This window comes from Trichechus manatus, unplaced genomic scaffold (genome assembly GCF_000243295.1).
Source record: "Trichechus manatus latirostris isolate Lorelei unplaced genomic scaffold, TriManLat1.0 scaffold00176, whole genome shotgun sequence".
Taxonomy (NCBI): Eukaryota; Metazoa; Chordata; class Mammalia; order Sirenia; family Trichechidae; genus Trichechus; species Trichechus manatus.
This window is the reverse complement of record NW_004444112.1, coordinates 3,838,347-3,853,538: the sequence shown is the minus strand read 5'-3', so window position 1 is coordinate 3,853,538 and position 15,192 is coordinate 3,838,347. Positions and strand designations below refer to the sequence as shown.

The 15,192-nt window shown below is 45.6% G+C and overlaps 1 protein-coding gene across 1 annotated transcript; it reads left to right on the top strand.

The window, feature by feature from the left end:
• The first annotated feature begins 6,554 nt into the window (after positions 1-6,554).
• Positions 6,555-13,347, top strand: LOC105756824 (zinc finger protein 805-like). The gene is made up of 4 exons (XM_012558605.2): positions 6,555-6,732; positions 7,795-7,921; positions 9,867-9,962; positions 11,852-13,347. Exons 1-4 carry the CDS (start codon positions 6,709-6,711, stop codon positions 13,147-13,149), a joined length of 1,545 nt encoding a protein of 514 aa, XP_012414059.2. The 5' UTR covers positions 6,555-6,708; the 3' UTR covers positions 13,150-13,347.
• Positions 13,348-15,192: the final 1,845 nt, after the last annotated feature.

Below are 15,192 nucleotides of genomic sequence, written 5' to 3'. Positions count from 1 at the left end.
TATTGATTATGCAAACCTAATCCATTAATGTATCTCATATAAAGGTAAAGTTTAATGTTAAAATGAACATAATTTTGATGTAGTTCTTAAATGTTTTTACTTCGAATTCTATAGTTTTCTTACCGAATTTTCACTTTAACCACATGAAACTATGTAAATATAAATACATTTAGGCTGTGCATATGATATTGTAATTTAAAGGTGTAATTTTAATTTTGCTAGTTTATTATGTCACTGCTATTGCCATTACATTCAGTGATATATGGGAATTATGATTTATGAGTAACATTAGTACAAAAAACATTACTAAGGATTCTGTATGGTCTGGAATGGGAGGAGGTACATGGGGGTTGACACCATGAGTTACCACACTGGGTGACACCAACCCTAGTGATACCACTGTATACACCTCAAGTTCTATGACTGTAATTGCCCCAGGGAATACCAGAAATGTATGTGTGAAAACAAATTATGGATACTGTTTTGGTCTCAAGCAAAAAGACAGATTTATCGGGTTACTACATATAGTCACTATTTTATCCATTGATATGTTTGTGGCTCATGATTTGGGCCAATGGCTCCATGGTCTTTGTCCTGCTCAGGCACAGGCAGTGAGTCCAACATATTCACAGCAACAGCCTCTCCCCAAGACCTTCCCACGAGGCTTGAGCCACACGCACCATCCTCGTCCTGGTCTGCATGTTTGTCTTCTTTTACTTTCTAAGATTTTTACTTTCTGGAGCCCTGGTGGACCAGTGGTTAAGAGCACAGCTGCTAACCAAAAGGTTGGCAGTTCGAATCTACCAGTTGCTCCTTGGAAACCCTATGGATCAGTTCCACTCTGTCTGAAAGGGTCGCTATGAGTCAGAATCAACTCAATGGCAATGGGTTTGGTATTTTTTATTATGATTCTATTTGTAAATCCAAGCCAGTGTAATATGACTATGTCTGTGCTCATGGCTTCATGTTTCCCAACATTTAGCCCCTCTGTGCTCATTGACAGTGACTCCTGTGCCTCTCAGTCCTGCTTTGTCTGCTGGACAAAGAAATCATTATTTCCTACTCGAGCTAAATAGCTGTACATCTTGTGATCTGTGCATTTTTATCAATAATTAATTTACTCAATTAGAAAACAATATATTCATTGCAGTACTTTTCACAATAGCCAAAAGGTAAAAACAACCAGAATGTCCATCAACATATGAATGAATAAACAAAATGTGGTCCATTTATACAATGGAATAGTATGCAGCCATAAAGAGAAATGAAGTTCTGATGCATGCTACAACATGGATGAACCTTGAAAACATTATGCTAAGTGACATAAATCAGTTGAAAAAGGACAAATAATGTATGACCTCACTTATATGAAACAAGCAAAAGTATAGAAAGTAAAGATTATCAGTGGTTACCAGGGCTGAGTGGGAGGGGGAAAGGGGGAATTTTTACTTAGGGGGCATTGAGGTTATGTTAAATGTTGTAGAATGATTTGGAAAAGGATAGTGAGAATGGTTGCACAACATGAAGAATGTAATTAATGTCACTGCATTGTACATGTTGAATTGGTGAAGGTTCTATTGTGTATATGTTCACCACCATTAAAAAAAAAGAGATGTATGAGAGCCCAAAGGCAATAAAATCAAAAGGCATTGCACATTGTGCAAAACTGAGAAGATTTAGGTATTCATTTTCACATGTGCTTCCTGCAAATTGAATAACCTAAAATAAAAGGAAAGCTTAATTTTTTTTCAGGAAAAATTAATAAGTGACTCTTTGGTGCTAGAAAATATTTTAGGAATCTGTGCTACGATGGTGCACTAAATTACTTTTATTTTCCATTTTTCCATTGAATAAAATATTTATGCATTTATTCTTATACCATTATTAATTTATTCAAAAAAATTCCTTTCAACTGGAGTATTCATTTAAAGTAGTATTCTTCAGCCAAGGATTGGACATCCCCCTAAACAAAATGGGACTAATGAAGCACAGAGGTCCAGGGACAAGGACTAGAAGGCAGGAGGGGACAGGAAAGCTGGTGATAGGGAACCCTAGGTAGAGAAAGGACAGTGTTGACATGTCATGGGGTTGTTAACCATTGTCATAGGGCAATATGTGTACTAACTGCTTAATGAGAAACTATTTGTTCTGTAAACCTTCATCTAAACTACAAAAAAAAAAAAAAGAATTATCTGTGTGAGATCAAATTGACAGCAGAAACTCAAAAGGTTTGATGGGAAGCCTAGGGGGCAGTGAGTTGAAGATAATGGTGATGGAACAATTTGGAAAAGGATCATGAGAATAGCAGCACAACTGGAAGAATGTAATTGATGTCACTGAATTGTACATGTAGAAATTTTTGAAATGGTGTATCTTTGGCTATGTATAATTTTCACCAAAAAAAAAAAAAAAAGATCCTCCAAGGCTGAGAAGGGAGAGTGTTGACATGTCATCGGGTTGTTAACCAATGTCATAAAACAATATGCATACTGACTGTTTAATGAGAAACTCTTTCTTCTTTAAACCTTCATCTAAAGTACAATAAAAAAACTTAAAAGAAAAAAAGTTGCATTCTTTCTTTTTTAGCAGGTGTACTTTTCAGATAGCTAGATATACTTCCCCTGAGATCACCATACTCTTGGTGGTGTCATCAAAATATGATTTTCACGCAATAAACTGCACACAACAAAAGTGCACACTGTGTTAAGATTTGTCATGATGAAGCTGTCATCATAAATATGATAATATATCCATCCCTCCAAAGTTTCACCATGTCCCTTTATGATTCCTTGTCCCTGCTCTCCTCACTCTTATTCTATGAAACCATGGATTAACTTTTCTTTCATTATAGATTAATTTGCCTTTTCTGGAATTTTGTATAAATGGAATCATGAAGACTTTACTATTTTTTGTCTGATTTCTTTTAGAGAATGTAATTATCTGAGTTTCATCCATGTTGTGTGTACAACTACTTCTCTTTTTTATTGTTGAATAATATATTCTATGGATATACCATGTTGTGCTTATCCATTCATCTGTTAATGAGTATTTGGTTTTTTTCTCCGATTTCTTGGTTCTTACAAATAAAGCTAAAATGAAATTCATGTACGAAATGTTGTAGGGTCATTTGCTTTCGTGTCACTTGAGCTATTACCTAGGAGTGTAAGTTTTGTGTCCCAGTGTAGGTAAATGTTGAATCCTTTCCAGAACCGCCAGACTGATTTCTAGAGTGTTTGGAGCATTTTAATATACTATATTAAAATGTTCTGGTTAAATTTCTGGTTCCTCTACATCCTTGCCGATACTTAGTATGGTTAGTCTTTTTAAGTTTTAGTCACTCTAACTGGTGTGTACCTCATTGTGATAAAGTTCTGGCGATCTGCTTCTGAAAGGTCAGAGCCTTGAAAACCCTATGGAGCAGTTCTACTCTGCACACATGGGGTTGCCATGAGTCACAGTCAACTCGCCCACAGCTAACAGGCAGCTAACAACAACAACAATGAGATGGCCAGGAGCCCAGAACCCTCACAGAGGGTGAGCATTATGCCCTCACTACCTAGGGGAGCCGAGAGGTCACCGGGAGCTCAGTGTATTAGCTAACATTTCATCTAGCTCAGCCTCAGGAACGAGTTGGCTAAGCTCAGTCTACAGGAGTGATCTTTTTTTTTTTGGTAACTAGGACTGCTGGGCAGGAGAGGAAGTTCCTCTACCAGGTTTTTTTTGGCCCTGTCACAAGCATTCAGCTGCTAACCAAAAGGTCAGCAGTTTGAATCCACCAGCCGCTACCTGGAAACCTACGGGGCAGTTCTACTCTGTCCTATAGGGTCGCTATGAGACAGCAACAGGTTTTTCACCATCTTGGGGCTCACTCTAATCTCCATGACTGTGTGTAACTAGTTCAATCTGCTTCTCAGCAAGGACTCCTGGCTAGTATTCATTTCTTGAACATGGTTGGACAAAAACTGCCCACTGTTTGCCAGGTCATATAAGAACCTTTGTGTGTCAATAATTAGCAGATTAGGGACAGAAATAAGTAAATGAGGGCCCACTGGAGGAGGAAGCCCACAGCCACCCACAGGGGTCAGAAAGTGGGACCACCTGCACATGGGCTGTAAATGCCCTAAATAATCTGAGTTTGATTGAAGGCACCGTTTCAATACCCGCACACAAAGGCAGTGAAACAAAGAAGTCTATTACTCACAGGTCCTAAAATAAGCCAGGGGAAGGGCAGTCCTCCGTCCCAGCTCTCAATCAAGAGAGAGGGAGAGAGGGAGAGAGCAAAGCACTAAGCATCTACCACTTATAGAGTATTCAGGGCAGTGGTCACTGGCTTACGTGGACTTAGTTCTAAGTGGGTATTTTGAAAAGTAACCTGGAAAGTAAGACGGGGAGCTAATGACAGGAACTCTAAGGCTGAGGTCTTATCTAAATGTCCAGCCAGGGGTGTATGCTTATCTAGCATGGCCTAAGGTGCCTAGGCAGCAACTTAGAATGGCTGCTTCTCATCACACTTTGTGGAGCTCTTTTCCCCAGACAGAAGGTGCCCCCACCAGGCAGGGCAACTCCAGCCAGGGGATGAGGTGGATGCTGGGCTAGCCACACCACAATTGTCCACCTGTGGTTTACAGGCCATAGGATGTAGCCAGTTCAACTTCTACTTCCTTTTCTCAGGACTGTGGTTCCTTCTGAAACAGTTAGCTCAGCTCTATTCCCCACCTTCCCCTACCACTTCCTGGAGATATGGCAGGCTAGGGACAGCACCTGTCTTTCTGCACCACCTGTTGCATTCTCTGGCACAGATGCTTTAAAAAAAAAGTTGCTGGCTTTGTCCAACACATGGCAACCTCATGTGTGTCAGAGTAGAACTGTGCTGCATAGGGTATTCAGTGGCTGATTTTTCAGAAGTAGATTGCCAGGTCTTTCTTCTGAGTTGCCTCTGGGTGGAGTTGAACCTCCAATCTTTTGATTAGCAGCAAGCACATTAACCCTTTGCCCCACCCAGGGTTTATTAGTTCACAGTTTGCTTTGTGTCTTTTTGTTTTTAGGTGCTGTGTGGTTGATTTCAACTCATAGCAACCTTATGTGACAGAAAAGAACTGCCCCATAGGGTTTTCTAGGCTGTATTCTTCACGGAAGGAGCCCTGGTGGTGCAGTGGTTAAGCACTTGGCTGCTAACCAAAAGGTTGGTGGTTCAAACTCACCAGCCGCTCCACAGGAGAAAGATGTGGCAGTCTGCTTCTGTAAAGATTTACAGCACTGGAAACCCTATGGGGGCAGTTCTACTCTGTCCTATAGGGTCACTGAGTCAGAATCGATGGCAGTGGGTTTTGGAATCTTACAGGAGCAGATCGCCAGGTCTTTCTCCCATGGAGTCACTGGTGGGTTCCAACTGCCAACCTTTCGGTTAGCAGCCCATTGCTTAACTGTTTCACCACCAGTGCTCTTTTTTTTGTGCCTCAGTGATATGTTATGGTGTGCCCAGGTATGTCCAATTGTGGCATCTTCAATAACATAACCCTAAACACTTTGGGGATCCCTGGTGGCACAGTGGTTAAGAGCTACAGCGAGCTATGGCTGCTAACCAAAAGGTCGGCAGTTTTGAATCCACCAGCTGCTCCTTGGAAACCCTATGGGGCAGTTCTACTCTGTCCTATAGGGTCGCTGTGAGTCCGACTTGATGGCAATGTGTTTGTTTGTTTGTTTTTTGGTTTTAAACACTTTGGAGGAGTCCTGGTGGCGCAGCGGTTAAGAGGGCTCAGGGTTTACGGTTTAGGTGCCAATCCATGGCCCCCCAGTCTTGAGGACATAAAAGGGCTTTGATCCCCTGGGCGGGAGCGTGGTCTTTCCGCCACTAGGTCCCACGTTGCTCCCTGTCTGCGCAGACAATAAATTTGCCACTTTCTGTTTCCCTTGCAATTGGCATCTGTCTCATTTCAATCCGCTAATAGGACACGACAAGAACCCTAGGAATTCGGTTACATTATGAGTCGGAATCGACCACATGGCAACAAGTTAAACACTCTGGAAGGAGCCCCGCTGGCGCAGTGGTTAAACACCGGGCTGCTGACAGCGAGGTCAGCAGCTGGAATCCACCGGCCACGCCACAAGAGACTGATGTAGCATCTGTAAAGATTACAGCCTTGGAAACCCTATGGGGCAGTTCTACTCTGTCTTATAGGGTCGCTAGGAGGCAGAATCTACTCCACAACAAAAGCCAACTTTGGCGATCTGGGTAGCCTACACTCCCCGAAATCTGAATGCTTCCCCTTTAAGAAGAAGCATAGCACCTCCCCCTTCCTGTTTCCCATAGCCCCTTTCGGCGCTTAAGGCCCTAAATCTTGGATACCAGAAAGAAAACCCCTCAGATGGCCGGATGTGGAGTGTAAATTGTACTATTGTTACCCAGAAGGCTGTGCGCGGTGCGCCCTCGTGCGCCCGCATCAACAACAGGCAATAAGCCAATGAGAGCCCAGGATGCAGACCGGCGTCCGGGCGGGACTTCCGGTGGACCGTCATGGTCTTTACTTGCTTAGTGGCTAGCCTGTCTTAAAGGCGGTTGTGGCCGGTGCTCCGCCCCGGGCCGGAAAGGGTAATGTGGCTCATAGAACCCCTCTCTGCGCTGTTGTAAGGCTTGGGGCAGGGTTCACCTTTAGCCCTTGGGGTTCGCCGGGTCGCCCGCCTCACACAGCCGCTCCGCCCACGGGATCCATGGCGCTCAGGGACGCGGCGAAAGTGAGTGGAGGCTCCCCAGGCCTCATGGGACCGGCCCCCATCCCCATGGTCCCGGTGACCCGACATGGGGGACGCTGGTCTCTCCAGATTATTCGCCTCTCCCCTCCTTGCCGTTGGGTCTGGGCGTCTGGGGGTGGATGGGTGATCACTCCGGACCCAGGGTCCGCAGTGCAGGCCAGGGGTTGTATGAGAGGGTTCCCATTTCTGGCAACCAGTGGGATGCGGCGTGGACGGATGAAATGGGGCTTCTAATCTCAGAATCTCCCTAAACCACGCCCTCTGCCCAGAACGACGCGCAGTTGTGGGGCGCGGGCTGCAGAGTACAGAGCTTAAGGTGCGTTCAAGTCAGGCTCTTTCCTGGGGCTGTGATCTTGATCAAGCCCCACGCTTCCCTTGGCTTCCATTTATTCTTGTCTCAACAATCCTTTCGCCTTGTTTGAGAGGACTAGAGAGCCCTGGTGGCACAATGGTTAAGCACTTGGCTGTTCACCAATAGGTCAGTGGTACCAGTTTACCAGCTGAAGAAAGACCTGGTGAGCCTTTTACATAAAGATTGTTGTTGTTGGGTGCCGTTGGGTCGATTCTGACTCGACGACCCTATGAGACTGAGTAGAACAGCCCCATAGGGTTTTCTTGGCTGTAATCTTTACAGGAGCAGATCGCCACGTCTTTTCTCCCATGGAGCAGCTGGTGGGTTTGAATTGCTGACCTTACTTTTTGGTTAGCAGCTGAGTGCTTAAACATTGGTCCACCAGGATTCCTTCCATAAAGATTACAGCCTAGAAAACCCTGTGTAGCAGTTCTACTCTGACTCACTGGATCATTATGAATTGACTCAGTGGCACCTAGCAACAACAGTGAGGGCACATGTGTGATATGTCTCCAGTACCCAGCAGGGCCCGTAGCTCTGAACACTGTCAGGAAGGGGTGCCTCTGGCCATGGTGATCTTTGGCACTCACCCTAGGGAGATTGCAGTCCCCGGGCCGTTCTGGACTGTCACCAGTGACCAGGCAATGAGACTGGGCCAAGGCCAGTGATGTGGCCTTTGTTTCACTTTCCAGATGTCAGTGACCTTTGAGGATGTGTCCGTGACCTTCACCCAGAAGGAGTGGGGGCAGCTGGGTCCTGCCCAGAGGACCCTATACCGGGAGGTGATGCTGGAGACCTGGGGGCTCCTGACCTCACTGGGTAAGGCCTCACCTTTCTTCTGTGTGTGGGAACTGCAGCCTCCATGCTGTCCTCTTCCTCTGGAAGACCTCTCTAGGCTGCTGTCCCTCCTGTCTACATGCCCACCATATCCTGGCCCCTCCTCCTCCAGCCCAGCCTCCCTGTGTCTCCATCAGACATTGTTGGGTGAGAAATATAGTCCATCTCAAAACTGCACAAGTACCAAGAGAGAAGGCTGTATTGGAAGGGCACAGGGTGTCTCAGAACCAAGGGCAGGATGTTCAGCTGGGCACTGTTGAGGGGCTGAAATCAGGAAGTGAAATAACCACAATTATGTCTGGGCTTCAGTGTCTCTCTTTTTTCTTTCTCTTTGTGGGTCTCCTTGTTCCGCTCTCTGCAGATTGGTCTCAGGGAGTTAATAAGAAGTGGCCGCCCCAGTCCTCACTCTTGGAGACCCCAGATTTTTTTGTCTCTACTTCTGTCTGCATGCTTATATCATTTCTGTGTCTTGCTGTCTTTCTGATCAGCTGACCATCTTCATGTGGATGTTCTCGTGGCAAGAAATGCCTCCCCCCGCCAAGCCCACACTTCCCTTAACCTCTTAACCCCAGTTCCCAGCCTGAGATCCTATTTCCCGACTCCCACCAGAGTGAATATGACTTGTCTGACTTGTTTGGGTAAAGTTTCCCGTAGCCTAGCTACAGGGTCGCAGGCGGTGCATAATTCTTCAAGAAGGGGATGAGTTAGGGCACTAGGAGGTGTTTACCAGCATTGCCACCCGTATCATTCTAAACAACACAATCTCAGTTCAGAGGCTTCTTTGACTCCTGATGATGGTATGAACATTACTTGTTTCCCTGGGCCATGGTCTTCTGCAGACACAGTAAATGGCTTTACGTGGTGCACGTACATGTGATCAAATGGCACGGAGGAGCAATTGGAGAAAACCTTTCTTCCTTCTTTTCAGCTTTCTCTGTATTGTTAGGAGAGAGTTTTCATTTCTTGCTGAGTCTCCCTTATTGTTAGTTGATGTCAATTTGGCTCTAACTTATGGCAACCCTATGTACAACAGAACAAAACAATGCCGGTCCGGCGCCATCTTCACTATCATTTTTGTGGCCACTGTGTATTTTGAGTGCCTGCCAACCTTGGGGACCCATCTTCTACTACTAGATCAGACAATATTCTGTTGTGATCCATAGGGTTTTCACTGGCTAATTTTTAGAAGTAAATCACCAGGCCTTTTTTCCTAGTCTTGTTTTATGCTGGAATCTCCACTGAAACCTGTCCACCATGGTGACCCTGCTGGTATTTGAAATGCTAGTGGCAGAGCTTCCAGCATCACAGCAACACTGAAGTCACCACAGTAAGACACACTGACAGGTGGTAGCTGAGTCTCTAGTGCCTCTGTCATTGTGGCTAATTTCCCTTTTCATCCTGAGCAGGCCACATGAGCTTGCTGGGACTTGATAACATTATTTTGATTTCATTCTTGCATTTTGATGATAACTTTCCACTTGTGGCAAGTGAAACTGGTTTCTACACTTACTAAAGCAACGTGAGGTTCCCGTTTTCAATAAATATATTTATGAATAAGTTGGTCATTTCAAAGAGTAGTGAATAGTAATGGGCATAGATAGTAGTCCATGCACACAGACCCCTCTGTCCCATCGCTGCATCTGAACAGTTTGGATTCTAGAACGTGGAGCTCAAGAAGCATGGGTGCTGCCTAGACCATTAAGACAGCCAACACTGCCTTCTGCAACCTCTGATGATATAGGATGGAATTTGTCCCATTCGTTTCCGGGTTACACGTCAGCTTTTTTTTTATTTTTTATGTTTTGCTTGGATAGGAGCAGCCTCATTCCAAAGTTCCGTCCCTGTACTGAAGAACCAGACTGGACTGAGACAAGTCCTTGAAGCTTTACCAAAATCTGTGTGTTGTATTGTTTTTTCCCATGAACAGGGAAACCTCTTCCCAAACCAGAGCTGATCTACGGACTGGAACATGGGCAGGAGCTGTGGACAACAGAGGGAGGCCTTGCTCAAAGCACCTGTGCAGGTAGGTGAGCCATCACACGCTGGCCGAGGAGGGGGTGTGGGTCACGGCAGCCTCAACTGTGAGGGGACCTCCACCTCTGAAATTTCATGGGAATCTTCTTGTTGTGTCCCACCTAGGGCCTGTCTTAGTTGTCTGCTGCTGCTATAACAGTAGGTGCTTTAACAAACAGAATTTTATTTTCTAACAGCTTAGGCTAGAAGTTCAAATTCAGGGTGCCAGCTCTAGGGGAAGGCTTTTTCTCTCTGTTGGCTCTGAAAGAAGGTCCTTGTCTCTTTGAGCTTCTGCTCCTGGGTGATCTTCATGTGGCTTTGCATCTCTTTTCCCCGTCCCTGCTTGCTAGAGTGCATTTAATCTCTTTTATATTTCAAAAAAGATTGACTCAGAATACACGCTACATTAACCTGTCTCATTATCATAACAAAGACAACCCATTCTCGGATAGGATTACAACCACAGGCATAGAGGTTAGGACTTACAACACATATTTTGGGAGGACACAGTTCAATCCATAATGGGGCCTGGTTGGCCATGGAGCCCTTTGACATGATCCCTTTGTCCTCTTTTGACATGTGGTTCACTGGCACTGGGGGGAGAAGCTGTTGTATTAAGAGTCAGGCTCTGGTCTTCAACTGCTTAGTCTTAAAATTTGGCTTTGCCCCTCACTAGCCTTTTGACCCTGTGCTGTTGAATGATATCTTCCTTCAGTTGCTGTCGAGTCAGTTCCAACTCAGGGCAACCCCATGTGTGTCAGGGTAGAACTGTACTTTTTTTTTCTTTCAATTTTTACTTATTTTGTTGTTGAGAATACACACAGCAAAACATACACCAATTCAATTCCTACATATACAATTCAGTGACATTGATTACATTCTTCAAGATGTGCAACGATTCTCACTCTTTTTCCAAGTTGTTGCTCCCCCACTGACATAAACTCACTGTCCCTTAAGGTTCCCGTCTATTCTTTCAAGTTGCTATTTGATCCCATAAAGATAGTTCTTAAAAGGGCATAATGCTCAAAGCAGACATTCTTTACTAGTTAAGCCAGACTATTGTGTTGTTTTAAGAAGACTTCAGGGGATTTTTTGGTTTAAGGTTTAAAGATTATCTCAGTGCAGTAGTTTCAGGAATTCATCCAGCCTCCATGGCTCCTGAAAGTCTGTAGTCTGCTCCATTGGGTTTTCATTGGCTGATTTTTTCAGAAGTGGATTGTCAGGCCTTTCTTCTGAGACACCTTTGGATGGATTTGAACAAACTGCCAACTTTTTGGTTAGTAGCCAAGTATTTAACAGTTTGTACCACCCAGGTCCTCAGTATATAAGACAGGATAAATTTAAGCTAGCTACTGTAGCAGATTAACTTCAAAATATCATGGCTTAACACATGAAAATGTCTTGTGGGTTCGTGGAGGGGGTCTGTCTCCTTGGGCTGCAGTGCCCCTCCCATTACCTCTATCTGGCTCCTACTGCCACTCTGTTAGGGCTCATGGGCCACCTCCTGTGGGCAGGCTTCCACTCACTTTCTCTTTCCCATCTGCCCCGAGTTAAGTGGCCTTGGCTGTGCTTTTAGCACATCATGAGACATCCCTTAGAGCACGCACACTACAGACCCCATCATCATCACTGTCCACCCATCCCCAGTCTGGTCTCTGAGGAGGTTTCTCCACTCCAGACCTCTTTCCCCAGCCCCAGCCTCCTCCAGGCTTCCCTTTAAAAGGTACCAAGAGTCAAAAATAGAAAACAAATAACTTTGCAAACCTGGGTGTCACTGATGTCAAAACACTGTAGACCTCAGAGGCGCCCATTTCCTACCTACTTTTCTGGCTGAAGTGGTGATTTTTTTCTCTGTTGACATCACTAATTGTTCCCTTTGCATATCGTATTCCCTTCCAGGTAACAAAACACAACCCAAGACCTCACAGCCTACTGCTTGTCAGTTGGCCGTGGCTAGAGGAACCCTATTCCGGGAACAACTGGCTCAAGGAGTCTCAAGGGACTCCAGGTTGGTTCGAACCAGGAGACGGAAAGGGCCACCAGAAAAGCAGGAAAGGCTTTTGAGGACAAGGGTAGTGTCCCAGAAGGAGATCCACCATGGAGAGATAATCCCTGAATGCAGTGCTTTGGGGACACATGGTAGTCTGTACTCAGGAGACTCACAGGCACGAAGCTCTCCAAGAGATGCTTGCCAGGAGCGGGGCTCAGAAGGACCAGGTAACGATACCTTGATTCATGTAGGGAAGAGCCTCTGTGAATGCCAGCAGTGCAGGAAAGGGTTCAGCAGGAATTGCCTCCTTACTAAACATCAGCAGAGTCACACTGGAGTGAAGCCCTATGAGTGCAATGAGTGTGGAAAAGCCTTTCGTGAGAGAGGAGACTTTGTTCGACACCTGATGATCCACACCGGAGAGAAGCCATACAAGTGCGTCGAGTGTGGGAAGGGCTTCAACCGCAGCTCATACCTCACACAGCATCAGCGGATTCACACCGGGGAGAAGCCCTATGCATGCACGGAGTGTGGGAAACACTTCACCCACCACTCCAATCTTGTCCAGCATCATAGGACCCACACTGGAGAGAAACGCTTTTTGTGCAAAGTATGTGACAAAGCCTTTTGTGACAGCTCTTCCTTAAATAGACACAAGAAGATTCACGCTGATAAGAAGCCATATGAATGCACTGAATGTGGGAAGGTCTTTGCCCAACTCTGTGCTTTCGTTGGTCATCAAAGGACCCACAGTGGAGAAACACCCTTTGAGTGCAAAGAATGTAAGAAAACCTTTTGTTACAAATTTTCCTTAACGCAACACATGTGGCTCCACACCGGAGAGAAGCCCTTTGAGTGCAGTGAATGTGGGAAGACCTTCAGTCTCAGGGTAAGACTGAGTCAGCATCAAAAGATCCACACTGGAGAGAAACCCTATGAATGCCACGAATGTGGAAAGGCCTTTACCTTTAGCTCAAAACTCAGTCGGCATCGAAGGATCCACACTGGAGACAAAGTCTTTGTTTGTAAGAGGTGTGGGAAGGCTTTTGGCCAGAGGGATTACCTTAATCGCCATCAGGTAACTCATCGTGAGGAAAGACCTTTTGAATGTAACCATTGTGGGAAATCGTTTGGCTGGGAAAACCGTCTCATTCGCCACCTGAGAATTCATACTGAAGAGAAATCCCATTATGTATCACTGCTGTGAGGAAGCCTCTGGGACTTGGGGGAGATGGAAATCTCTGTCATGCATGATTGTGGTGGGTGGGCCATGAATAAATTCTTTTCTCAGTACTTACCTAATAGGACTTTTGAAATTGATGACATTTTTTATTAAATTACAGGTAGTTCTGACTTACGACATATTCACAAGTTATGACAACCTGTGCTCATGACCGTCTTTTTTTTTTTTTTTTTTTTGGTACATCTTATCACTACATGCAGTGTTGTAGCACGTAATTTGCGATGTTACCATTCTCATGGCAACCCCCAAAGAACAAAGATCATATTTATAAAGATACTGATAATAAAAAGCAATAATAATGAAAACTTAAAAAAAAATTGAGGTGTTTGACTTACGTCAGAAGCGAATCTCATCATAATTTGGGGACTGCCTGTACTTCTTTTGTAACTGGGGAAGATCTGGAAAAATATGTGGGGGCCACAGGGACAGGTGGGGAGCCACTTGGGGTCCACAGCAACTCCTAGGTGATGGGGCACAGTAGTGTAAAAGCACTGAGACTTGCCTGCTGAGAGCCTGAAACCCCAGACCAGTGAGTTCACAGAGGAGTGCCGGGAGCAACCCCGGGTGAGCAAGCAAAGAGTGCTGATTTTGCAGGCTGGGCATCCCTCAGCCGCCTAATGAGAAAGGATTTCCCCTGGAGCCATATGCTGAATTTGGACTTTTAGCTACATCCTGAACTTGAGAAAATAAATTTCTATCCTTTAAAGCCATCTACTTGTATTTCTGTTACAGCGGCACTTAGCTAAGTAAGACATACTCCCTCCTGGGTTAGAGAGGAGATGAAATAATTTGGAAGAATTTGAATCATTGTTGCTTTGAAGATGGAGGCGGGGACAATGCACCAGTGGATGTAGGTGGCCTCTAGATGTTAGGGACAACCCTCAGCTGACAGCAGAAAAATGGGAATTTCAGTCCCGCAGCTGCCAAGAACTTGGGCTCCATTTCTCACTGTTCATTAACTCTGGCCATATGTCGTTTGGATCACCTTATTTGCAGGGGTGGAGGAACAGGGATGTTGTGGCTAAGGTAGCAGGCTTGTTTACCATCACCATGGAAATCCGAGGCCTCAAACCTTGGTCAGGATTGCAAAGAGGCAGGGTCAAAGCCAAACTTGGACAGAGGCAAGTCTCCAACCTGGCACACTGATTCCAAGCAGCCCTTCTGCTTGGCTTGGAGATGCAGGCTTATCCCTGCATCCTGGATCTCTTGGCATTGGCAAACCCCCAGGAGCCATTGTAGCCCTTTGCAAGCCCAGACTTGGGCTCTCCTCTACTCCAACTGGCCTGATGATCAAGGGCAAGTGATTGAGCCCTAAGTATTTCTCTGTGAAATGTGAGAAGAACTGATTCTATAGAGGACAGTGAGCTGGTAGGATGGGGAAGGTGGAGGTAGGAGGTGGGAGGGTGAAGGACTGTTGGGATTTGTCATTCTAGGGCAGGCAGTTATTAGGTGCTGTTAAGTTGATTCCAACTCATAGGGACCCCATGTGACAGAGTAGAACTGCCCCATAGGGTTTCCTAGGCTGTAATCTTTATGGGAGCAGATTGCCAGGTCTTTCTCCTGTTGGACTGCTGGTGGCTTCAAACTGCTGACCTTTTTAGCAGCTGATCACTTAACCACTGTGCCACCAGGGCTCCTTGGGCAGGCAGTAGGATGGGAATTCTAGAGGGTTTTCAAGTGATGGAGTCATAAGGTTTGGGAGAGTAGAGTGCCACAGTCCCATTGTAACATGCCCAGAGCCTCAGCCAGGGATGGACTGGGCAAAGGGGAAGAATCAAAGCCCAGGGTCTCGTACTGCACAGATAGTGTCTGAGCACTGAGGTCTCCGTTCCTTCATTTGCTCAGCCTTTCCTATCTCATGACCATCAACACTGACAGCTGAGTTGTGCGCTGTCACTCCTGCCCCCATCCCTGAGTTCAGGTTGAGACACAGACCTCTGGCTCCTTTCGCATCCTCACCTCTTCCCCCAGTCTAGCCATCTCAGCCCAAGGCTGTACCTGCTGTGA

Bases quoted from the DNA above. Each gene is read 5' to 3' on its own strand.
- LOC105756824 (XM_012558605.2), top strand. From the start codon at position 6,709: ATGGCGCTCAGGGACGCGGCGAAA. The intron at 6,733-7,794 runs GTGAGTGGAGGC...TTCACTTTCCAG, and splicing joins CGCTCAGGGACGCGGCGAAA to ATGTCAGTGACCTTTGAGGA. The intron at 7,922-9,866 runs GTAAGGCCTCAC...TCCCATGAACAG, and splicing joins GGGGCTCCTGACCTCACTGG to GGAAACCTCTTCCCAAACCA.